The sequence below is a fragment of the Mercenaria mercenaria genome, chromosome 5 (genome assembly GCF_021730395.1).
Source record: "Mercenaria mercenaria strain notata chromosome 5, MADL_Memer_1, whole genome shotgun sequence".
In the NCBI taxonomy this organism is placed as follows: domain Eukaryota; kingdom Metazoa; phylum Mollusca; class Bivalvia; order Venerida; family Veneridae; genus Mercenaria; species Mercenaria mercenaria.
The window spans coordinates 85053254-85080449 of record NC_069365.1 but is presented as its reverse complement, the minus strand read 5'-3'; the positions used below and the strand labels follow the sequence as shown (position 1 = coordinate 85080449).

The window sequence follows — 27196 nt, the reverse complement described above, 5'->3', positions numbered from 1 at the left end:
AAGAACTTTGCCGTCCTGTGATACATGTATGTACTTAGTATCGTAGTGTTTTGTCTAACTACTTTTTGTCGCTTGTCGAAATGTCATACTTGTTTCAAACTAATTTTCAATAAAAGAAGAAACACCATTTCTCTAATATAGCAATTTATTTACTAAATCTTCACAAGCAAATGACAAGTTCAGATCACTATCACATACACATAATAGTATTTATCTACTAAGTAAAAATTCCTTCAGAGGATAAGTTAAAATGAACTATTGTTTTCTACCTTGAAAATGCTTTAAAATAGGAGAGGGGAACTTAGGGATAGGGCATGTGTGTGTGGGCAGCTGGTTGCTGTCCCAAGAAAAAATCTGACCGTGGAAGATTTGGACTGTTACAGCGGAAATCGGAGGCCAAACAAATGCCTTGCTGGATGACTGTTGGAAGACGGCAAAGAAGCTGAAACTAACTTGACAGTTAAGGAAATATTCCACTTACTTATGGTAACCGATATCGGATTGAGATTTGCCTTCAATATAAACTGAACAAAACAATTCACCCGCTATTTGCTACTTTGCAAATACTCTAAGAAATAAAGAATCATTTCTTGTTCAATTTAGCATACCCTTAGACAAGCATATCTTCTTATTAATTATTAGTGTCTCAAACTTTTTAACAAATCGAATTACGTAAATAAATATTTCTATTCTCTTTGCTTTAAAAGTCACAAATGTACGTATAAAATTGTTTCTAGAAAACGAGAGAATACCATTAATAAGAATACAAAGGAAGTTATTGACTTTTAGATAGTAAATTTTTATATATCTCACAAATATTAAATACTCTCTTAGACAACTATTCTAGCCAAGACACTTATACATAATTTATGGTGTTTCAACTTTTACGGTCTAACCATTTGCAGTTTATACCCAATTCCACAATAGCAAAAGATCAGTTGGTGGTTATTTTATACAGGTCATGGCGTTTCAACTTATACAGTCTACACTTATATTTATCAATGTAATATGTTTAATATATGTACTGTTACTTTTATTTATTGTTTTATAATAAACGTATATTCTATAGTTTGGTATCAGATCCTTTTTAAACAGTTAAACAACCCGTATTACCTTTAAAATGAGAAATAAAAAGAATTAATATGAAGGTAAATACTATTTTTGCAGAAATATTATTAAAAACAAATAGTTCAATGTGTAATGTTTCTTGTTTGCCCAAAATAGATTATTACAATAACAGTTATATCTTATTACTGATTAGAATTTGGTGTCTTACAGCAAAAGTAAAGCTTACAATGTACTAACTTTATTGTATCTATTGGTGTGATTTGAATAAAAAATAACATACAAACCGTATATAGAATAGAGTCAAAGAAACGATATCTTATCCAAATGGTTAAAAGTCAAGAACCTTAACTTAAATGTGAACCATTGAATACTTCAAGCCTTAGCGTTAATCTGTCAAATATCTTTCATTTTCTCTGGGTGTACATTAGCGGCGTGGAACATCAGTTACATGTAGGGCACGAACATAAGCTAAGTATAAAACAATGCATTAGACAAGGCAGGATTTGTTCTAAAGCTCAAAGCAAACTGTTGCTTAGATTTCCTAAAGAATTGGCATTATTTCCTTTTGCTGTATGCCGTTGTATTAATTTACACATTTATATTATATCAAATGCACAACTTACAGCTTGATAAAAGTGTTATCACTAACAGCTATATAAACGGTGCCTTTATCTCCGTACCTTCACCACACAAAAAAAGATGTGTGATGCTAAATACGTTTACAATACAGTGCAATACCAAGGTTTGTAGTTAACCAACATTTTTTTCTGCTTGTACACAACAGTATCATACTATGAGATTTAGATATTAGCGATAACAAAACATCTCCTAGCATTCTGTCTGGCATAAACAGTTCAGAATATAAGCGGCCACAAGAACATGCGTTATTAACGTTTTTTTTTCAAACTTGTTTTATTCATCGTAGATATGTTCAACGCCTGCAATGAAAGTGTAATATTTATTCTACAAAATATGATTAAACAGATCTGTACAATTCTTGTCAAAATAATCATTTTACATTTATAATTACCGCAGAACAAAACAAACTGGCCGTTGTTGTATTTGCGCACGATCTGTACACAAAGTAGAACAAATACGGTTATACAAAAACGCCATATGGAAGATTCTGTCTTACCACAATGCATATTTATAAGTAACACAACTAGATATTATATATTTAAGTTGAACTAAATGAAAGGCAACGATATTTTTTTCTCAAATTGAATTGTGATATAACAGTTTTCGCAAACGAAGTATCAAGAAAAGAAATATTAACATTGTTAATTTTAATAGGACATTAAATGTTAGGTACCGCTTTTCCTTTTTATGATGTCGTAATCATTTTCCGTTTCCACATTCAGGTTCGATTCTGAAAGATAATAAGGTATTTGAAAGAAAAAATCTAATTCAAACAGCGAACATTATGGTAAACTACTCGAAAGAGGAAATGATAATACAAATGACAGACTATAGATTAATAAATTAAGGGCAGTCATTTTAGGTGCAAACAGTTTTTGATAATTTTGTCAACACTGTGTTCAGAATCCTACGTCAAAATGTTCAAAAACGTGCAACTATGTCAATAACTATTAAAAGAAATAATTCGTTATATCAATACAAGATGAAAGATCAAATACTAGAAGTTGTAAAAGATCATTCGTATCTTGGCGTCGAAATATCAGACAGTTTGAAATACAACCATCACATTGATTCGATAACATCAAGAGCTTCAAGAACACTTGGATTTATAAAAAGAAACATAAAACACTGTCCTATCAAAGTAAAAGAAAAAGCATATCAGTCACTAGTTAGATCAAAATTTGAATACTCGTCATCAATATGGAACCCCCAACAAATAACGAACATAAAAAAGATTGAACAAATACAAAGGAACGCAGCACGTCGTGTAATGAACCGGCTTTTTAACTATAATAACCCGGGAAGTGTAATATCTCTACTACAACATCTGAAATGGCCAACACTTGAAAATGTGCTGACGTAATCCTCATGAAAGTCTGTGGATGTCTCTAAATTGTTTTTGGTACTTATAACATGTGAAAATATTGAGTTCTGCTCAACCCAGGGCTAGAGGGCGCGGACGGAACATGTTTTTTCACTACCGTCAATGTACAGGCTCAATGAAACCGAGCCTGCAACATTTTCATTTTGTCGTGATGAGCGACCTGTGGTGTTTCCACTGTTACTGTTTCATTAGAATCAACGAATAAAGCAGAGAACGTACCTGTTGAATTAGTATCTGCAGCTAAAACATTTGAATAGGAGACTGTTTCATTTTCCAATTTAGTGCGATTTCTGAAATATAACGAAATTTTAACCCCTAGCATGAAAACAAATATTTAAATATTGTCAACTATTTTCAAGTCCTTTTAATAGATCGTGAAAAAGAAACTGAATACGGAATTTCAGTGTGTCGAGAACATCATATTAATGTTTTATTCATCATTTTATACTTACTGCTTTGTTAGTAACATTTAACCTTTTATATTGTTGTAAAGATGAACAATCGAGTTACGTGGTAACGTTGTCAATATGTAATGTGTCTCCGGCTACTACAAATGTAGTGTATAAGGCAAATGGAAAGTGTATCAAACTTATCAATTTATTCACTTTTCACTTTCATTAATCTATTCCCCAATTACCTAAATGTGTCTCTATGTAGCCTTCTTCTCGTGATCAATACTGAAACAACTACGCTGAAGAAAATCAGAACAATAACAGTTACAACTATTCCTGCTACACCTCCTCCAGAAATATGCATCATCCTTTCCGTCTCTGTCTGCTTTACAGCTGAAAAATATCAACATATACAAATTTTTCAGAAGAAGGCTTATATGTCACTTTGACGGAAATTGTAATTTTCATTCATATTGATGTATATTCTTTCATATTTGTGGCATACAAGTCATACTATATTCTGATAAAAAGTAGTTTAATTCAGAAATTAGTTCTGAAATTGCAGGTAGATCGAATAACAAAACACAGATAACACCCTGCTCTAGGGCTCTTAAAAAGAACGACAAAGCAGGGTGAAGGTTTGTAAGACTGTTATTTTAGCCCACCTTATTTTCAAATCTCAAACTACACGTACGATTTATTAAATTCGAAATGAAATAATGTTTTCCGGGCACCTTACATCAATGTGTAGCAGAGGCAAACGCATAACACCACTTTCACAATTTTCTCCCTCTATTCCAAGTAAACATTCCAAACATCTGTTTTGGTGTATAATACAACATCTTTGCAAGTACGGTTACATTCTTCGTCTCTTATTTGCATTTTTGCAGATGAGAAAGGCTTCGACAATGACTAAGTTTTATATCTTGGTAAACAGATTGAGTTGATAATTGGTGTGCACTTAGAAGTAAATTGTAAAAATAATATCTAAAAAACGTATAAAGAAATAAAACAATCGTTTTAAACAATTTTCAAGAAGTCATTCGCCTTGATCACAGTACTCAGTCTGTTTGAAGCCTGGCTTACATTGTACATTACAAGATCCGTTGAATCTATTACAGGTTTGATTATGGCATGTAGTGCATATTTGTTGACAATTCTCACCCCATCTTCCATAAGCGCATTCTGTAGAATAGATTTAGAAATATTTAGATGTACAGTCCAAAATATCAGATTAATCAAGAACTAACTTAAGCGATACGCTTTTATTATTACATTCCGAAGTTTGTGTTTAGCATTTTTATTACAGTTTAGAATCATTCTGCATTTTTTTCACCAGTTTGGAATATTTCATATACAAAATTGAAATAATATCTATACAAAAAAGTACCATGTGTGCATCTTTCACCATGCCAACCGCTTCTGCAAGAGGTACAATATCCACTCCGCCTGTCACATACATCTTTACAGTTTGTGCTACACATTTTGGAGCAGTTGAGGCCATAGCTTCCATTTTCACACACTATTAAATACACCTTATATATTTATTTTTATATAATATTAACGTCTGTCAAAAAATCAGTTCTGATCTGTCTCTTTTATCATAGCTCATTTTTGTCTCTCATTTAACCATTGATTTACGCAATTCATTTTTATTGGAGTCTTATAATTATTAATACATTTCAAACACTGTTTATGTATTTTCTATCGTAGTTCTTAATTTATAACGTTATTCAAAAACATACATAAATATTGTTGTGACACAAAGTCTACATTGCTGTTCATTTTACTTCATGTGAAGAAAGCTGTTTCTTTTGTTGTAATAATGTGTGGTCCAATCCATTTGTATATGTTAAAGTTCTTATTTATGTTTATATATGTGTTAATGATAAAATGCAAATATTTTCCAAACAACAGCTTAAACAATAACAGTTACTGAAAAACTGAATGATGTCTGAACCACTTGCATTCGTACAAGTTGGTTTTAAATCATATAATAATGAATATTAAGAAATATTTCACTTAAACATAGCTCTAAAAGTGTGCCGTACAAGTTGGTTTTAAATCATATAATAAGGAATATAAGGTAGTTCTGCACGTTTGATAAACCGGAAGTGATGGCGTAACAACATTTATCCGGAAAACGTAGAATAAAGCCTGGATTCGGCGTACGGAAATGAAAATCATTTTATGAATTAATGACAACCTGTGAGTACATTTATTAAAATGGCACAGTTACTATATTTCTAAAGTGAAAATATGATGTTAAAACATATGACACATTAAATAATTCAAAATAATGTCTCAAAATTAGCGTGAAATATTCTGTTCACTTAAATCATGGTCAAATATCTCAAAAATAAGCACACGGACCTATGCATTTTATTTCACCACATTATAGGTCATATATTTATTTACAACTGTTAGAAGTTTCATCAAAATCTACATAGAAGAAAAAATTCTATTCGCGAAAATGTTATGAAAGTTATGATTTTCCTATAGACTCCCATTATGAAAAATTGCGTGAGGTCCAAATTTTTCAATTCAGTCTAGCAAATAATTAAGCACACGACCCTATCCTTTTTTTTTGCTGAATTTTCTAGGTATATTATGAAGTTTTGAAATATCGAAGTTTAATCAAATTCTACATTGTACAAAAAATTTCGATCCAAACGTGCAGAGCTACCATAAAGAAATATTCAACTTTAACATAGCTCTTAAAGTGTGTTAACAAAGTTTTCTGTTACCTTGATCACAGTATTCTGTTTGTTTGAAACCCGGCTTACACTGTCTATAACAAGCCCCATTTATTTGGTTGCATGTTTCATTAATGCATGTAAAGCATCTTCGTTTACAGCTTTCACCCCATCTTCCACCTTCGCATTCTCAAAAGAAAACATGAATAATCAGAGACATTGATCAAATACGATAACAAAAACTGATACCAAATTAATCAAAAATGATAATACTGGTCTGAACGGCAGGGCAATTAACTTCATACATTACAGTTGGAATACCTTTATTGACATACACTGAAGAGACCTTACCTAGAGTGCAATTTGCACCATGCCAACCGCTTTTACAGAACTGACACTCCCCACTTTGTTTCCTACATATGTCCTTGCAATTCTTGCTACATATTTGGGAACAGTTGATACCATAGCTTCCATTGTCGCATTCTAATTGAAAATATGCATCCATCAGAAAGCAATTCTAATTAAAAATAAAATGTACAAAGAACGAGTCTGTTCGTATTCCATAAACAAGTTATGATTTAACAATATACAGTATATTTCTACATAAACTAAAAAAGCTGAAATCTTATGACACTACCTTCGTCACAGTGTGGAGTTTGTTTAAATCCTGCAGCACAGTCCCCATTACAAATACCATCTGTATGTCGACACACTCCAGACACACAATATCCGCAGGAGTTTGCACAATTAAGTCCCCAGCTTCCTGTTGGACATTCTGCAAAATGAAAGTGAAAATTTCGAACAAAATTTTTTATAGGCGCCCAATGTTTTCATTTGTAATAATAAATTAAAAAATATCGTTTCCTCTGATTTCAGCTTGAGTATAGTGAGTCCATAAAGTTTAGACGCCTAAATTGGAAATTATATAACATACAGAGTGCATACTTGTAAAGCAGTTGAGACGCTATGAAGATTTATTCTATGATTGCATATTATTACTGAGCTATCATTCTACATCTTTTCATCATATGCGTATGCGCACTCAGACTTTTCTGTCATGTATATAATTTCATGAATTGTATATTTGTAAACTAAAACGTCACGGAGTAATTTGTTCTTGACAACCTTCGTCACATTTGCGTCCCCTCCAACCAGCTTTACACCCAGACATACAAGATCCATAGACGTTGTCGCAGTTTGAATAGCCCCCGGCACAGTTTGCACTACATTTCTGCAGACACATATGCCCATAATATCCATCAGTACATACTGAAAGCAAAACATAGACATGATATGAAATGAGGCATAATACTTGATTTATAAAACTCATTTAAAGTACCAAATTTATCTTTTCCAAAACCTGAATGTTGATCGTCGAGAGGGTCCGAAATTTAATGCCAGATCGAAATTCACCTTTCTTCAAAATTTGATATTCAAGCTAAGTCAACAGTCATTTTTTAACATTTGAATTGAATACTTGAAGCCGGCTTTTATGTCAATACAAGCACGATATTAGCTTGCTCGAATATCGACAGTCCACTTCTTGAAAACTTGAATTTCGATATTCGGGCAGGCTATTCTGCTGAGTCCATCAAAAATCGGTTAGGTTCAAACGTTGCTTGAAGACTATTTTTTTCTTAATGATCCTTCATACTTATCTTTAAAAGCACTGTACACGAGCCTTGATATGTGTTCACATCTCAGAGCATGTGATTAAATACTTATATAACAATATCAGTAAACTCGGCGGAAGGGCAACTTGTTTAACACCCGCCTCTAACAACTGAATATACTGAAACTTCAGATTAGTCTCGGAAGCCGCTTATCCCGGGTCTGATCTTCCCACACGACATTTCTCTATGGGTTTGTTATTATAACCGATGTGGATGTATGTTATGCAGGCAAATTCTTGTTAATTCTATTGGTGTACTTTGCAAATAGAAAAATAGTCGGGAAAGCATTTAGACACGTTGTCGGTATGTTATAAAAATTCAAGCATCACAGCCGTGAGAAGCGAGATATCTATGGCTTGTCCGATAATACCACAATGTCCTTAATACCCCAGTCACACATACGGCGCGGATAGCTACGTCTAGCTATAGTAATCCGTATCGATCCGTACCTGAGCCGTACCTCAGAGTAGTCATTCGTATTAATCCGTACCAAAACGTGGTCAAGACGTATTCAAAACTTATTCCAAACTTGCAAGTTTCTCCAACTTTTGAACATGCGCAAAAGTTTGAGCGAACCGTAGCCATTTGAGCGTGACTTTAGTCCAACTTGGCTGAAACTTATTCACCCGTATTTAAACGTAGTTATCCATGCTGTTAGGTACCTCGCCGTAGCCGAACGTAGTTATCCGAGGCTGCTCGTACTTAAGCATAGTTCAACGTAGTTTACCGCAGACCCGTCCGTGCGTTGGGCAAGTTGCAAGGCGCAGTAAAACGTAATTCAACGTAGTACCTCGTACCTATCCGTACTTATTCGCGTCCTGTATTGTTTTGTTTGTTTCCTGTTTCTCACCATTTTTCCCGTACTAAGACGTACTGCTCCGTAGTTATACACCCACAGACTAATCCTATCCCCACCGTACCTCAACGCACGGACATATCCGTATGTGTGACTGTAGCTTAAGGTAGAACACGACATTTTGCGAACTATGGAGTAGCGTCTTAAAATTTTGCATGTGTAAAGTTGACCATATTTCAAACAAAATGCAGTTTATTTTATACTAATAGAGCCAACCAGTTTTTGTACACGAGACGTCAGACTTGACCACCAAAGCCCGTTTTTCAAACTGACGTTGCCGCGTATCCTTGGCAACTGTTACGGGTACTGCAACGGCAGTAGCCAACCAATTTTCTTACATTATACACTATTCGACGAGAATTATTATTTCCTTTATGGTGATGTAAAAATCATTGTTTTAACACCGACAAATATTTGAAAAATGGAAAGAAAATCGCCGTTTTTGACTAAAAATTGACGTTCAGTTTCGCAGCATCTTTCGTCTTTAAATCAGCATATTAAAAAAATCCATGAATTAAATTTTTGAATTTTTTCAATAAACGGTGTTTAAAATGTGTACCGAGTCCAAATGACAAACAAAACTGGGGGGTCACCGACTTAGTTTTTTCTGTACATGTGATTTTATTTCCCCCACCCCCATGCGTAAATTTTGTACCGTAATTCGACGTCTGCAGATACGTCCGAGACATCATAATTTGGCCATTGTGTTTAGCTTACCAGCTGTACCATTTAGTGTTTTACTAGTTCTTAAAGACCTTTATACAAAACAAGAACAAACATTTTGTTCCATGGCAAGACGTTTATAAATCAACAATGATGAAAGCGTATTAATAAGTGAAATCTTAGTACATTTCAATATATTATATAACGTGCCACTGGTGCAAAAAAAAATAAATAAATAATCCGAAGCGGTTGGTATCTTTAAATGCGTCAAGTGGACACAATTTGCTATAATTAAGGTGGAATGCGCCTAAATTCAGAAGTTATTGGGTTTCGTTTCGACATTTTGTTTAGTTCAAAATCCAGCATATTCCTCATATAATACGTATTTTACATTTTTGATATTTCCGTAACTTTTTTTCTTCGCAAACCTTAGACGTCCATTTTTGATGAACCGTGATTTCACGTCCGTCGGACTGTTTTCGTAAATCGTTCTGTTCAGTCACCAAATATCTGCATTTAAAATGGTATATAGTGGTGATCACTTAACCTTAGACTCGATATTTACGTTAAAGTTAGGTAGAGCGGCAAATATGACGTTGAGTTTTGAATAAAAAATATGCTTTAATCTTGTCTTATGTAAAACCCAAACAATATAATTTGACTAAAAAGTAATATGATGACGAAAATTTTATTTAATCGCAATGAGTATTTGTTTCTGTAAATCTTCATTTTTAGATAAACTCTACTTTTAGATCAAAATAGCCTTTAAAACTCTGTTACCGTGGGCGAAATTATTACGCTGAATTACATTACTCTACCCCTACCCCAGATAAAAATACGTAATTAAACGGGTTCTCGTAATATATGTAAATCCACAATCGTAGAATATATAATCAAATGTGACATATTCTACAGTTCTGAAAAACACTCCGTAACTCTAAACACACATGTAAATTACACACCTTGACCTGAATCAACCACGTGACCTATGTTTACTCATACGTCAGCTTTAATCATGTTTTCCTCCCACGTACAGTCTATAGTCTATTTCAATTACTTAGCACATCTGCCCCTAATTGATTAGTTCAGGATTAAAATTTGATAATGAAGGTTAATAGGTCATCTGGCTTCACGTCATAAGTGAATAAGTCAATTACGTCGCGTCCCCGGTTATAGTTTAATTGAAGAATGTTAATATGGTCATCTGGGCATTCACCGCCCCCACCCCCACCTCCCCCACCCCGCTCCACGCGCACACCACCCCCCTCCCCCCTCCTATCCTTTGTTGTATGACCATCAACTCTTATTTCTGTTTTTATAGTCACTGTTTATAATGTTATAATGAAATAGAAATAATGTTTGCTTGCTTACCTTCTTAGAAACACCATGTCATGTGAAATTTTGTAATAATTTACTTACTAGTATGTCTGTATACTCACATGTTGCATATGTAACTTGAGTTAATAAAGTCATGTTCTGTTCTGTTCTGTTCTGTTCGTATGTCTTGTGATCAATTTTTAACCTATTTTAAGAAGAATTTAGTCAAAAGAGTTCTTTACAACTTTGCAAGGATTTCCTGAATTACCTCTTAAGTGCGTAGTGCATTCATTTTTTAATATTTTCGCTTCAATTTTTCAACACCCCTTGAAAAATAATACAATTTGAATTCTATAATGATTTTGATAAGATACCGACAGAAATGCAGGCAAAATTCTTTAAAAACGGTCGAATTTATATATAATCATTTGTAAAATTTCAAACAGCGCGATCTTAGTTACATATTTCTTTCTAAAAGTAAATAAATGATGAATACTCTGGGCATAAAATTCAGACTTTTGACCAGAAAGTACAAAAAACAGAATAAAAAAAATCTTGAATAATGAAAAAGCGGCAGCAATTGTAATACATGGAGTAAAACGATTTTTGGCAAACAGATTTCTGTTAGTGCGGCAGAATAGGTTACGTGAACTCGTGAACGTAAATAGAAATGCGATTTTAAAATAAGGCAATGTGATGTCATTGCGGTTTTTAATAAGCTTTAAATGAATCTTTGTACATGTATTTTTTTGACACGACAATTTAAAAGTTTTTCTTGTCGAACAATAATGTAAATTCCTTCAGTGCAAATAGGTCACAGAGGTAGGATATCCACTACTATCGTTTGAGACATTTACCTTTTATACGGGATATAGCACATTCGCTTTTGATAACAAATTAAAGAAGAAACTTTTAATTGATTTCTATTTCTCAGCAATTTTAAGAACCGAGGCGGTACGATCAGACAGTGATGTGTCACATGGCGCGAAAACATGACGTAATGCCATGACAATCTCAGCAAAAATACCGTACATAATACTCCTTTCATAAAAGTGACAGTATTAAAAGTGTCAATTATTAGGGCGAGTGGCTGTTCACTAAGGGCGGTTAGATATTACTGGCTACTAGTCCTGCAGGGCGAGTGGTGTGAACAATTTTTTTACACCCCTGGGACAGATACCTTCTACTAAATTGTCACGCCCTACCCAGGGATAGAAAAAGCGATTCATAGAACTGAGCTAAGGGGATGGGGTAAAAGAAAGAAACACAGAAAACAGTGGTTGTGGTGGAAACTCGCTGTAACTCATCAGCGGTTAAACATGTATGATTCTATGTTGTAATTATCTATAATCGTAACTTCGTACGTAGGACCGACGGCTCAGACTTGCTAGTCCTGGTTTCGTATTTACGAGATATTAGGTTTTGTATGAGTATATGTATATGTATAAGATTTTATTTCTTATTTGTTTTTATTTTAATTAGCGTCTGAGATGTCAATATTCAGAATGTAACAATTTTCAAACAATTTAGCAGTTTACTCATCAGAATTTTATAAAGCTACGCCTATACGTTAATGTAACTTTAGGATAGTTTTCAAAGCGAAACCTCTTACTGAGCCGTGTCATGGAAAACCAACATAGTGCATTTGCGACCAGCATGGATCCAGACCAGTCTGGTCAAGATCCATGCTGTTCGCTAAAGGTTTCTTTAATTACAATAGGCTTTGAAAGCGAACAGCATGGATCCTGTCCAGACTGCGCAGGCTGGTTTTCGCATGGCGCGGCTCATATCATGATTGTCCTGGAACTCAAACCTCAAATAGTGCCCTTCGCTATAAAATTTCAAAATACTCTGACTAGTAAAACCAAATCCCGCCGTCAAAGTAAATGAACATTTGCGTGGAGCGGATAATTAACCGGACGAAACCATGGAAACTAATCTTATTGTCATATGTTACTAGGCTGGAGAAATAAGAAACGAAATAGTGAAAATGTATGACATTGGGTTGTGCGGGCGTGCTTGCGTGTGTGCTTATGGAGGAATAGGGATAATATCAAGAAAAACACGAAACTATTAAGCTTTACTCTCGTGCAGGGCAAACTTAAAAATATATGAAACTGCTGTATAATACTTATCTATGATATTTTACAAAACGGGCTTCGGTGGTCAAGTTTAACGTCTCGTGTACAAGAACTGGTTGGCTCTATTAGTATAAAATAAACTGCATCTTGTTTGACATATGGTCAACTTTACACATACAAAATTTCAAGACCTACTCGAAAGTTCGCAAAATGTCGTGTTCTACCTTAAATCACCACTAGTAAGTAAAACCATAAATATCATGTAATACCTTTACATGTTAAATGAAACATTTAGTGTTTTTTTTTTTTATTTTATAGGTAGATGAAGAGGAAGGGTGAAATGCAATAAAACAACATTTAGACCTAGTTCTATCATGAGATGTCATAAAATCTACAATATCCCTCAGGTTCCCTAACACAGGCTTTAGTCCAATTCTAATAAACAAATACAAAGTCTAACAAGAAAAGCATTGATGTAAACATCAAAGGGCGCCATGTAATTAAAGGAGAAACAAGTTAAGTTTCATCTTTTAATAACAACAGTAAGTAATTCACAACATGTGTATTAATTCAACGCAATCAATACAGGAAAACAATATTTATGCTGACAGTCTAGTTTTAACATTTATCCAAGTTACTACCTTCTCCTGAGAAATAGGCCTTCCTTTTGAAGGGACGATTTGTTTATTGTTTCTAAATATTGCATAACATCAACAAAACTGCGACACTGAAATATACTTTAGCATCTATAATGAACACGTAAATGATCATATCTTAAAGAGCCTTTCGAATGAGCTTTTATTAGTACGTACTAATGAAATAGGTTCGACAACCAGCATATGTAAAATGACCGCTCACTCCCTATAGCAAAACAATTCCCACCTCCATTAGAGACGCCGGCCTCAAGGTACCAATAAACAAATACATAGGATTAACGAAATTGTTAAAAAAGACAACAAGGTAACAATACTGAGTCTAAGATTAAGTAATTCAAACCAGTATCTAAATAATTGAAATGTAGGTTATGTATCAAGCTATACATCTTACAAGCAATCACATTAGTGACATGGTACATGTCATAAATGAGTTCAGTCCTTCGTGTAGTAAAGAATTTACAAAGACTTATTCTAGATCTAGAAATTGTCTGACGAGGAAAAATTGGTCCACCTTTCATACTAAATTATATAATCACGGCAAGTTCCGTGATAGTTGAGACGCCGTTGTTTTTTTTAACTGAGTACATGACACAGCACAATTGTTGCTCAATTTTCCTTCAACAGAAAAAGTGAACGTGAATAAAACAACAATTCATCATTACTTTTCTTATTTCGGTGAATCTGATATATTAAGTTAAAAAACAGCCAGTAGATTACTCCTTTTGTAATCTGGCCAGCATCAGAAAAACTAAACAAACAAATCAAATGAACTAAGATGTACGTTTTGTCTGTCTACATACAAACGCATCGTACAGTGTAACGATTTAGTTTTTAACTTTAAAATGTCTTTATTTGCCTCACTTCGACTGAACTATTTACCTTCCTTGCAAGTGTCCCCAGACCATCCTGGATCACAACCTTGCATACAAGAACCATTTTTGTGTATGCACATCGAACCATTAGAACAACGTTTGCTGCAGCTAAAAGCGCATCCCTCTCCATACGTTTCATTTTGACATTCTGAAAATTATAAAATGGAGTCATGCAGAACTGAGTAGTTACGATATAAATACAGAAATATTTACTTTCTCTGCTTCTTCCTGAAGATGCATTTGAAGCATAGAATACAACCAAGAGAATTAGCTTGACTTATAGTTTGTGCATGAGAAGTAATGAAATGTGCAATACACCTTACGCCCAATCCTAGCACTAACTTTAATAAATGATTTTCACCATATTCTTCAAAGTCTGCCAACTTATAAACCTTGGTTTGTTTGAAGGGTAATTGCAAATTTTACTTATTAGACTCAAAGAAGGGAAAATACAACACAAAGGCCAGGGTGGCTTCATATTGCGCACCTGTATTTTACTCTTATCGGCAAGCTCAATGTCAATATCACAGAACACAAAATTAAGTCTACCACACTCAATCTTACAGATATGCTTTCACATGAATAAAATACCAAATTTTGTATATGTGTTTTTTTGGAATGTGTAAAAGTAACAGTTCAAATATACTTAGAAATGTCAAATTATTTCGTTATTGGGAACCTGTGGTGAGGACCTGGCTAAACCAAAGACCTGTGTAACACATTTCAGGACAGTAATTATTGATTTAACGTTCAATGATCTTTATAAACATTTTTCATTATGTACCCGTTCGTGTTAAGGCAAATATCTATTTGTACTGAAACAAGCAATGAACAAATGGAATGTGAGAATTGTTTTAAAGATAACAATTGATGCATATTGAATGACGAGCGAGTACTACGCTTTGCAAAATTGGTTAGAGTTTAGAAGTTTCCGCCGCAGTCAAAACTCTGATCCATAAATAGATAATATGACAGTTTGACACTTCACCACGCCTATCGTGTAATGTAAAACCCTGGAATCAAATACACACATTAGTCCAACTAATCTTTGAAATACTGATATTTTAGCCTTTCGCGCAAGGGTGAAGACGTCTATAAAATGTCACAGTATGTTAAATGGGTCTGTCCTGCACACAGGTGTTCATCATAGACGGCTAGACGAAACCTCAAAGTTTGAAAACCATCCGAATATACGAGAAAAACAATGTTTTGAGAAAGTTTGCTCAATGTTTTTGCTTTTTCCGGAGCCGTCAAAAGGTCGAGTAGATAAAAATTATTATGTAGTCCCGCACACAGCATAGATCTATTTACTGGAATGCTTATATGCTGTAATGTGATTAAATTTGATTGTCAGCTCATTGACAATACCGTGGGAAAATGGGGCTAAATACAAGATTTTGAGGGGGTGTGAAGCATTTATACTTTAATTGAAAAGAACAACTTCACATAGATTCAACAAGGATGAACAACGGTAATATTCTGAATATGTACATGGAAACAAATGTTTCTTTTAAAATGATGTCTTACTCTCCATTAATTACGATCTTTGTAATAAGCACAAAGAAAAACAACCCCTTTCAAACATGGTCGAATCCGATAGGACAAAGCCGACGCTTTATTTGTATACGGACGATCCCAATGGACAAAAAGCAGGGACAGTTACAAATTTTGGAATTGGGCAGTTTTTTATAGTGTTTAAGAAATTTTATATGAATCTCCTAACTTTAAATATATCGTATACATTAAGTAAAGTATTATATAAAGCATTATAACATTGCATACAAGTTTAATGTGTTTATATTTCTTTAGTCAATCAAAGATTGACCTGTCGCCCCCATGCCCGTTTTGTATTACTCCATTTTTCCACAGTATGTTAAGTCAAGATGCAGTGATTATATTCTGAGAGGCAGTAACACAAATATTTTGTTTTATCATTTATGTGTTTCTAGCCGTAAACATATTTAACACAGACATGTAACTGGAGTTATGTTAATGTATATCTAGACTCCGCACACGTCGCTTGTCATTGTACTTTGGACGCTACAGATAAACTATTTTTAGATCACGTTATCTCGATTGCGAGTGCATGAAACTTCCCAAACTCTTACCAATTTTGAAAAGCATAGTATCTAAACTGTGACAGCCATTGCTTCCTCAGAAAAACAAAACACAAAAAAAACACAATATTTTACGCTTATATTAAGAATTCAGCGGGTTTATATGCGTTGCTGTTCAGAGAAAGAGAAAAGACAACATACCATCCTTGCATGTGTCACCAATCCATCCTGGATCGCATCCATTCATACAGGTACCATTTGTATGTAAACATATCGTGCCATTTAGACAGTGCGTGCAACAGTGTAGCTTGCAGTTTACTCCATATAATCCATCTTGACATTCTAATTTAAAATAATTAAATGATCATTTTTACGACATGAGACAAAAGCATACAGTATAACTTTAAATACCTTCTAAAGGTAATACCTGCCCCCATATTTCGTGTAACCAGTTGATAATGACATAAAAATACATAAATAGAAGGCAGTCATAAATAATATGTACTCGTATATTTCTAAATGTAATAGGGTATTTAATAGAATCATCGTCAATGTAAAACCTTGGTGGTGACTCCTCACTTTCCCCTTATCAATTCCTGTACAGTAAATCACCACTTCTGTCGGAGAAACGTTACTTTTGATAAACTAAATAACTTCAAATTTAAGTGAAAACATGTTTTAAAACTAATATGTGAAAAATTGTTACTTTTTGTATGCTTGACTATAACACTAAATTGTCTTTCCTTTAATGAAATCTATGAGCACGTCCTTTGGAATCATAGAACGTAACCAATCAAAGTAATAGCAGACTCAGTAAAAGTCTTTTTGCCAAGGAATAAGATATTTCACCCATCATTATTTTTACTAAGGCTTACAAAAGGGATGACAGCCATGAACAAAAAGTTACTACAGCATTATATACACATTATTTCTTGATTTAGGGAACTATAACATATAAGTTGATATCTGCCTTCAAATCAATTGAATATCAAATTACGAAATGCACAATGAAGAAAACGTTTGTTTATCGGTAAGCTATCAAATTCACATGGTGAATTATTTTTTCTACATTTCTTTAGGCTACTTTTTTCAGAAAATAGATAACAAGAAAAAGTTTTCATTTCTAACGAATATGGAATATATATCGTCTGGAGATATATTCAATATCCACAGGAAATGCAAACAAATATTGTATATATACGGTTACAGCAACCCCTTAACCACACAAACAGACTAAAACGCTCAATCATGCAAAAATGTCATCAGATGGATACTAAACTTAAAAACGGTTCCCTAATTCAGTAAAAGTCTGTTTATGAGAGGTAATTACATATGCAACACCTCTCACGCCCCCTAGTACCAGCTTTAGCGAAATTCTGTTATAGTAAAATAAGAGTGCTCACCTCGATACCAAAGGACCAGAAAATACAACACAACCGCGCCCTAGAAACTACTCATACAACACTAAATGATATGTTAAGCTGCACCTATTATTACGATGTCAATAAACTATTTCCGTCCAGCAGCTTCAGCATTTCTGTATGCATAATTTGTAAACTTACTATCATCACAAGTGTCCCCGGTCCAGCCTTGTTTGCAACCTGACAAGCAATAACCGTCCGTACGTCTGCATGTTGAATCATTCAAACAATGTCCACTACAATTATAGCTACAGTTCCGTCCATATGTTCCATTCTTACATTCTGTGAATATTCGGCATATATTTCTCACTCACAGAATTTAGTATAGTTTCATTTGCGATGCTTTGTATCAAAATTAAATGCAGGAAATCATGTGTTTTACTGTCTTACGTTGACTATTTTAACGTCAACAAACCATTTATTTTAGCATTTAAAAAAGACGTTAATAGAAAATAATTTATCTTATATAACCAACTAGATAAATGTGAAATATCTTTCTTTTATCAGCTGATTAATCGTACCTTTATCACAATGTAATCCTTCCCAACCTGCTTGACATCCCTGGAAGCAGTTGCCATTTACTCCATTACATGCGTTTTTGAAACAATTAGCACTACAACGTTGCGCACATTTATTACCATAATAACCACCACTGCAGCCTATTTTATGACGATAAAATTTAGAAAATTATATGTTAGTTCATTAAAAGTGTTGTACTTTCACATTCGTTTGATACCTGCCGTTAAGTTTGAAACAACATAGCCTCATGTCCCTTGCCTATTGCACCTTAGTGCTCTGTCTTTCTTTTGATTCGAAACAAAAATTATCATCGTTTTTGACATACACTGGAGTAGTACTGTTTGCATTGTTTCAAATAATACTGTTATATCGCATCAGTACCTATTGGTATTAAACCTCTCTACGCCGGAGGTGTTGGGTAAGATCACTGGCTGCATTACAGAAAAGGTGTGACAATCAGGTATGACGACTTCCAACTAATTTATCTAAGTTAAGAAACTTCTCTTACAGTTGCCCTTAGACAAACTTGTATAAACTTTAAACCTTTTGAACGTTTGAAAGGTCTTTTGTACATTTTAACAAATACAAATAAGCTGATAACAGTCTTTATGCCAAGGAATAAGATATTTCACCCATCATTATTTTTACTAGGGCTTACAAACGGGATGACAGTCATGTACAAATAGTTACTACTGCACATTATATACACATTATTCCCTGATATAGGGAACTATAACATATAAGTTGATATCTACTTTCAAATCAGCTGAATATCCAATTACGTAATGCATAATGAAGAAAAAGTTTGTTTATCGGTAAGCTATCAAAATCACATGGTGAATTATTTTTTCTACATTTCTTAAGGCTACTTTTTTCAGAAAATAGAAAAATGTTTTCAATTTTAACGCATATGGAATATATCCCGTCTGGAGATATATTCAATATTCACAGGAAACGCAAACAATAATTGTATATATACGGTTACAGCAACCCCTTAACCACACAAACAGACTGAAACGCTTAATCATGCAAAAATGTCATCAGATAGATACTAAACTTAAAAACGGTTCCATTATTCAGATAAAATAAATCGAGGAAGAATTAATAAAACACCATTTATACTAACTTTGATCGCATTTGTCACCTTCATAGCCTGGACTGCAACCACCAACACAAAAATCATCTGTTTTTCTACATATTGCGTTATTTTTACAGTTCCCGCTACAATTGAACTTACATTTTTCACTATATTTTCCATCCTCACATACTAAAACGGAAAAAAGTCTCACTTCTACATTGTATCAAAAGGATTATCCTGTCAAATGGTCTTTTTTATAATCTATACAACATATACTCTGGCATACCTTAAAATGTTAGCACATTTTTACATTCCTCTGAAAGCTTTATGTATACATACTAGTATTTGTCCAAACCGATGTATTATGTTTAATGCATCACTGCAAATATGCCTAATTATAAAATAGTTTTCTCAGACTGTTTCTTGTCAAAAGCGACATGACTTTAACGTTCAAAACTGATGAGCCTAAAAAATGAGATAAAATAATGTAAGATATTGGGTGTTTTATATCAAATTAACTACCATAATATGCTGAAAACTAAAACGAGTTTTTCATGGTGATCCTCCTGCTTTTAATATTTGCTTTGAAATTATTGTAGACATCAACATTCAAAAGGGATACGCTTAACAGCATTATGTGACACTCAGTTTTTCTGTTTAGCACGTTCTAATTGGTCTTTTCAAACGCGAACTATCAACTGGGTTTTGTCATTCAGTTTGTTCTGACGGGTATTATATTCGTCTTTTGTGCATCTGCTTTTTTGACTTGAGCTTCAGCTCTAAGCCTATATATTGTTTTCGGTTATTTTGCCTCCCAAAATGTAGTCGAGTCTGCTACAAGAAGCTGGGAAGCAAAATATATCCAAGCGGCAGGATGTAAAGAGTCTACCGATTGGTCACACCTGCATGCTTCGGTTCAATGTGCGTTTGCGGTTTGCTACTTCCGGTTTCGTTGTCGGATTTAAATAGTTACAAAGGAAAACCCTCACTTGGACTATAAATAGAACAAGTGGACGATACACAATGTTTTCGGTTAGTTTTGATCATAAGCTGCTATACTTGCAGTCCTTGATATAGTTCCTAGATTGCAAAACTAGGCAAGCCTTTCCTATTAAAAGGAAACGTTATCATGATTCAGTGCACCACATTCACTTTGCTAAAGCTGAGTTTTAAATACCAATTCATCTGGTTATGGAGATTGCATATTCGTTTTATCCCCTCGAAATATTCAGTATACAATAAGATAAAACGTTTGGCATATTTTCTTAATTAATATATTACTGAGAAATATTGATGAAATATAACTCATAATTTCACTGTGTTTATTTTCGTTGCAGTGAGACATATTTTCTACATTTTCACCGGTTTTCCGGAACAATATAATTATTCTTCGGCAGTGACTCTGGTATCATTTAAAGTGAAAATATGTATATGGATAGTGAATCAGACTATTTCAAGTCAAAATATAGAATATATAATAATCGCAACCCGCCTTAGGTACATTTTAACCGGTATATGTACGAGTACACGGTATTTAACCTTCCACAAAGGGACACCACTCGGAAGACCGTATCACGTTAGATTTGAAACGCCAGAAAATAAACCTGCAACAAGATGGCGAACTTATCGGGAACTGCGAGTTGTACCAAATCCTACAACAACACTTTGATATCCAATAGCTTGAAAGTTTGCGGATGCTGTAAATGTAACTTTTTCCGTTCATTCCTAAAATAAAACTAAATTTCGGCTGTACAGAAAATACATTAATCTGGTCGCTCGTTCTACATGTAAACAAAAGACGTTTAAAATCATTTGTGTATAATTATAATAAACAGATAATTCAATGTTTCATCATGACTAGGTTTTAATTTTCATCTCGTGGTATGAAAAAAAAACATATTTCACGAGTGACGATCGTGAAATATTTTATTTTCAAAACAATCATATTCATGCAAAAAACGTGTATAGCCTCTACCGATTTATCAAAATTAACATGCATATATAATACAGCTCCACTAAAGCCATATAATCACAACCTTTGAATGGTTTCTATCCCGCATTTGACATTGAGTACTAGGTAATATACTAAGCTTTCAAAATGTCGATGTTCCACACAGGTTCGCTCCCGAATCTGAAGTAATACCCGTACGGAGCATCTGTTACATGTCTTTCCACTACTACAGATGGAATATCAACCTAAAGAAAGATCCTTCAGAAGCTTAGGAAGAACTATGGCCAAACGATAGCAAACTCGAAATCACTGGATCTGATTCGTAAGCTGTAATAAAATGTGAAACAATTCTCACATCCTTTAGCATCAGCTTAAAGGGGATTAAATATTATTAAATGGATTTGAGGAACGATAGGTCCCACTTGCCTATAATTGAAAACAACAATAACGGATACCTTGTTGGTTGCAACTAATTCCCGTCCATCCGAGCGAACACGAAGTACAAGTTCCATCATCTTTATTACAGATATCATTACAATGAGTACTGCAATAATCTGTACAACTTGCACCGAATGTTCCATCAGAACATTCTGTAAAACAAAAAGGTATTTGAAACATTTACAGCATCATTTTGTGTAAATATTTGTCTAGCAAAATACAAAGAGTGAATAAATATAGATAATATATCTAACGAAATAATATCAATTTACACGTAATGTCATGAAATAGCGCAATTACCTCCATATATTCTGACATCACACAATACAAGTTGTGTACCATTTGTTGCAAGTCGTATTCTGAACTGATTTCCGTAAATCTCTTGGTCACATGTTACATCAAAAGTCGTTGTTTTCAGTGAGGAGTTATCGTGTTTGTAACACATTTTTCGACCCGTATAGGTATTCCCAAATCTGTCGCCGAATGTACTATTTTCAACCGTAACTTCAAAATTCTTGAAATAATCTAAAAAAAGTTATTAGATTTGAGGTAATGCAATTCGAAAAATCTTTGAATAAAACCTAGAAAAATTGGGAAAACAAATATCTAACAGTTTGAGAGGATCGCGCCACATAAATGTTCCATACGCCAGAGATGTAACATTGCTAAAAATTGTTCAATAGAAATACAATCAAAATTCAAAAGAACTGTCGGATGTTGAACATGTATTTTACAATAACTCTGTTTTAGTGTTTACATTATTATCATATCTGTTCACATTTATAACACATTCCTTTAGGGTATATATACCTACCTATTCAAAAGTGTTTTAAGTTAAATAATACATCCAAAAATGCAAGCAATTATAAATCTAGAAAATCAATGATTAAAATCAGAATTCTAACAACTTTGAAGATAAAATATATTATACCGTTTAACAATTTCATATGAGGGGTATTCATTTCGAATGATTGTGAATGTAATAATTTGCAAATCAACTGCCAAATAAATAAAAAAACACCATCACAAGATTATCAAACACAGCTTGGGCCGTCTATGGTATGTAAATGATTCCTGAAAGATATAACTTTTATTTATACGTAACTATGAAATGTAAGCAAGCTTATGAGCTATAACAGGTATCGCGAAATATTTCTTTCAAACAAACACATATTAAACAGATGGAGTAACAATATATTTGACTGTTGTATCTTTTCCTTGTGAATGGGGCTGACACATTGTTAAATTAAAACTTGAATGCCTGTAAGCTTCACAAGAATCTAGTAAAAATCTACTCTGATATGGTTTCATTAGAAAATATTTGAAAACAAGTCGCTATATCTAAATGTTCAAAGCATATTTTGCCACAACTGTTGAATTGTGCAATATGTTAGTACAGTACGAATTTTCTTACTTAAGTACTCTTTGACAGTAACAATGGAAATATTCCTAATTTTGTTTTTATCTTTAAGCCAGAGTCTCCACCATGGGATGTCCGTTGACATATTTGCATAGTTTGTATGACTACATGTCGATAAATCTCTATCGACAGCCAGCGCAGCAATTTGTCTCACAGGTATATTACTTCCATGGCGGGTCACCATTACATTGTAACTGGTATGCCCAACTGGAACTAGATTTTCTGAAAAACAAATGAACATTTAAATGTAATTAAAGTATTCTTAAATTAAGTAATATACGCTTTTACTACCTTTTGCATGAATCTGCCAGGAGTGTGTTTAGTGCACCTGGGAACAACGTGCTTATATAAAGTGAGCTATTATGATCTATCTACGTCCGAAGACTCTCATGCGCATATACAAATTTTATGATTATACTACTTCCTTAAATAGCTAGTCCCATTATGTGTAGCAAAGTACGAACACATATTAGCACTATCCCAGTGACAGTCACCCCCCTCGGGTGTGAGAGGCCTCAGGTTTGAGTCTGAAACATTTTCACAAGTACTATGATTTTAATTTTGTATCACTGATGTATATATAATCAAATCTGTAGCCCAAACCACATGTAAACGGAATTTACTTGGCATTTAGATTTATTTGCAAGACCTTCTAAGTTCAGAATAAAGACTCCATGCAAACAAACCATGTTTTCACCTACCACATGTGTCCTGTTGTTTAGATTGTATTGACGCTACGCAGATTAATGCCATCATTTCTGATAACGTTACGTTGAACTGTTAGGGCGGTTTAAGATTTGTTGAATTTTTTATTCAATATTTTTAAAAGAAGTTTTAAATTAGATATCTTTATTTATATTTACGTTTATCTATACAAATCTGTATATCCACAATAGTAAAGTCGTTGAAAAGTATGACCTAAATTATGTAGATATCTGTAACTGACAATCAAATAATACAAGCAAATTAACCAATTCTTTTGTCCATCATAGGATGAATATTACACTGATCCATTAATATACAAAATCGTGTTTCTGTAAATTGATGCTGTACAACGAAACATAATTTAGACTTGATAAAACTTGAAAAAATATTCAAGCCATTCGAAATCGATGTTGTACCAATTTAGTCTTAGTTTTTTAGTTTTACAGTCACCGTGACAGAAAAAACTCAAAACCGGTTATTTATATGGTCTGTTGGTATTTATGCATGCCCTCTCAGGTGGTGTAACTTACTGTTGCTATCAAAATATAGCTATAGCGGGATGGTCGATTTATAGATTAAAGTTATTCGTTGAAATATGAACAAAATTTGTCCCGGAAAAACCGGCGTTATCTACGAGTTTTGATATTATCTTTTATGTTTTATATGCGGTACGTCTTCTACTATTTCTTGTAGTACTGGCGTCATTTTTACGCTATTCTTTGTCAATGAATATTATGGTTGAAAAATAAGTAATTCATTTGTGGACTGAAAGTAATAATTCATACACGTGTAGAAATACTTTCTAATGCGTTCGACAATATAGAGTTTCATATCATTTATATATCATAACCAAACTCTTTCTATACGATATATAAAACGGACTTTGACGATTGTTTCTCCTATGTTACAAAAATAGAACATGGCTACACTATTTAAGGTGCATTCATTACATTCGAAATAAAATATAAGTATCGTATAATAAACATTTTTCCTGACTTATTTGATTGAGAGTATACATAATTAGATATTTCGTCGTCATAACAGTTGGCAAACTACGGCAACAGGCTCCGGACGGAGCTTTGTTTCGCTCCGACGTCACATGGACGTGACGTAACATTGTTGTTTTCCGCATATTCTGTGGACGCAGATGATGACGAAACGTCCGGTGAACACAAATAAAATGAGACTGTCCGCCAGCTTCATGGTGAAATGTTATGAGCACAAATTGATACGTCAACAAATTACATAACTTTTAGTTCAACTAGATGAAAATTGTTACTTCGGGACATGGTTTTTTTCCTATGTGTTCCTTAAATGAAGTTACAATAATACGATATGACATGGTGCGGCACAACTATTGGTCATATATAATTAGATCTGGTTAATAAAAGTATTATGTCAACAAGCGGAACGTATATGTATACAAACTTTATCCAATGAAATGTTACAGTCAGAAGAACGATACTAACAGAGAGAGAGAGAGAGAGAGAGAGAGAGAGGAGAGAGAGAGAGAGTATGTGATTGTCTTCCTCAGCAAGTTTATACACAGACATATGCTTGTCATTTGTACCGTTTTATATCCTCGATACAAGTCTGAACGATTGCTAATATTAAGTTGTATTACAGTCTGTTAGCTAAAAACATATATTTTAAATTATTCTCTTGAAGATCCAACAAAACGTGCGGAAAAAATAAGACTTCCCTGCATAAATGCATTTCCACCGTTTCTTTTTTTTTTTTTTTTTTTTTTTCTTTTTTTTTGATGCTGCTGTGAAAACTTGGCGGCGAAAAGCACTACTCAGAATAGGCACTGCGTGTTTGTCATATTATTAAGATTATATATATATATATATTTTTTTTTTTTTTTTTTTTTTTTTTTGTAATGTTTAAAGTATGTCTCCTAAACAATGAGCATTTTATTATTTGATATGACCGTAAATGTATCATCAAAGACAAAATGATCTCTAGGGACCTGGTTTATTTGGAGTCCATTTAGCAGATGCTTAGACCATTATATTATATGTGTCCTGCCATAGGACTCATAGCCACGATTTTGTGGAGAGTTCGTATGTTTCTATTTTACAGTGAAACAGGGTTATTTTCCTTGAATAAAGATCTGACAAGCTATTTTGAAAGAACTAAGTATAGTTGTATAAATGTCTATTGTCCCCATGTAAAGTTACTGTTTAAAATCCATTAGACGTATGCATACAAGTTCATGTCATTTTCTGGTATCAGCAAAACTCTTCTGTTCATATCGTCAATCAAAATACCATAGAGACGCATGGGGAAGACACGATTATAATTTGCTATCAACTTATACCAAGTGTCTGCGCATACTGATTGCGCTTCGTATAGTTTAAAATAAACTGACATACATATTATGATACTTACTACGTTGACATCCTGGCCCTACCCAGTCAAAGTCACAACCTGAGGGACAGTTTCCTGTGCTGCTGTTACATTGTTCATTGTTCATGCAATGGCATTCGAAATCACAGTTTGGTCCGAAACGGTTGCTAGAACTACACTGTGTGTCTGAAACAATATTGATAAGCATTAAAACGTAATAAATAAGGAACTGGTTTTTAACGTTGTGTGTAGGACTGCAAAAGTTTGGTTTATATATTACTAATGCGTCTCAAACATTTATTAATTTCATACATAGTACACTGCATGATGTTGAAGTTGAAACCAGTACAGCAATATCCACTTCTTACTGTTCAAACAATAGGTCTGTTTTAGTGTTGATAGATGTGTGAGGATATTTGCGAGCTAGTATATTGAATATACTCGCATATCTGTATACGGCATACATTCCTATTCAGAGAGAAAACCAGTCTGGTTTCGTGTTTTACCATATGAAACCGCATTCGGACTAATTCAATTTGACCCGGAAGTTATAACTTGATCGAGATATAAGGTAAATATGTAATTCAACATGACATCACATTGTCTGCATTCTAAACTTATCTTTACACTTGAGTTTCAGGTTGCCTTTTAAAAATAACAGTTCTACACCCGGTCACAAATCTGGTTTAACATGTACCATATGGCACATTTCATGCATTTGAACTTTTTGCAGTATATCACATATTTGGTGCCTCTTAAATAAGTAAAAATGTATATTTACCTGAACATTTAAAACAAACACACATTAAAGCAAAAAGTAATCCATATTCAATTTTAAAATAAGTCGCCATTCCCTTCTTCCTGATGCTATATCTTACAATTAAACCTTTAACATGTTTTTGCACAAAATTGTTTATGCAGTTTTCTTCCGTTTTAAAACTTATCACAACTACATACA

At 33.7% G+C, this 27196-nt stretch overlaps 1 protein-coding gene across 1 annotated transcript; it reads right to left on the bottom strand.

Annotated features, from left to right (window-relative positions):
- Positions 1 to 136: 136 nt before the first annotated feature.
- On the bottom strand, positions 137 to 27196 carry LOC123558588 (multiple epidermal growth factor-like domains protein 10). Its single transcript, XM_053544168.1, has 19 exons — positions 27020 to 27196; positions 26281 to 26424; positions 23176 to 23403; positions 22062 to 22286; positions 21779 to 21913; positions 18297 to 18434; positions 17917 to 18057; positions 16556 to 16696; positions 14305 to 14445; positions 7305 to 7448; positions 6817 to 6954; positions 6531 to 6662; positions 6231 to 6368; positions 4874 to 5005; positions 4570 to 4668; positions 3729 to 3876; positions 3311 to 3381; positions 2381 to 2437; positions 137 to 2006 (listed from the first exon to the last, which is right to left on the bottom strand). The coding sequence occupies exons 1-19, from the start codon at positions 27087 to 27089 to the stop codon at positions 1981 to 1983; spliced, it is 2448 nt and encodes an 815-aa protein (XP_053400143.1). The 5' UTR covers positions 27090 to 27196; the 3' UTR covers positions 137 to 1980.

Excerpts from the sequence above, each read along its gene's own strand:
- LOC123558588 (XM_053544168.1), bottom strand. The coding sequence starts at position 27,089 with ATGGCGACTTATTTTAAAATTGAATATGGATTACTTTTTGCTTTAATG. Across the intron at positions 14,446-16,555 it reads TGGTGACACATGCAAGGATG|AATGTCAAAATGAAACGTAT; the intron begins GTATGTTGTCTT and ends TATAATTTTCAG. Across the intron at positions 6,369-6,530 it reads TGGTGCAAATTGCACTCTAG|AATGCGAAGGTGGAAGATGG; the intron begins GTAAGGTCTCTT and ends TTTTCTTTTGAG.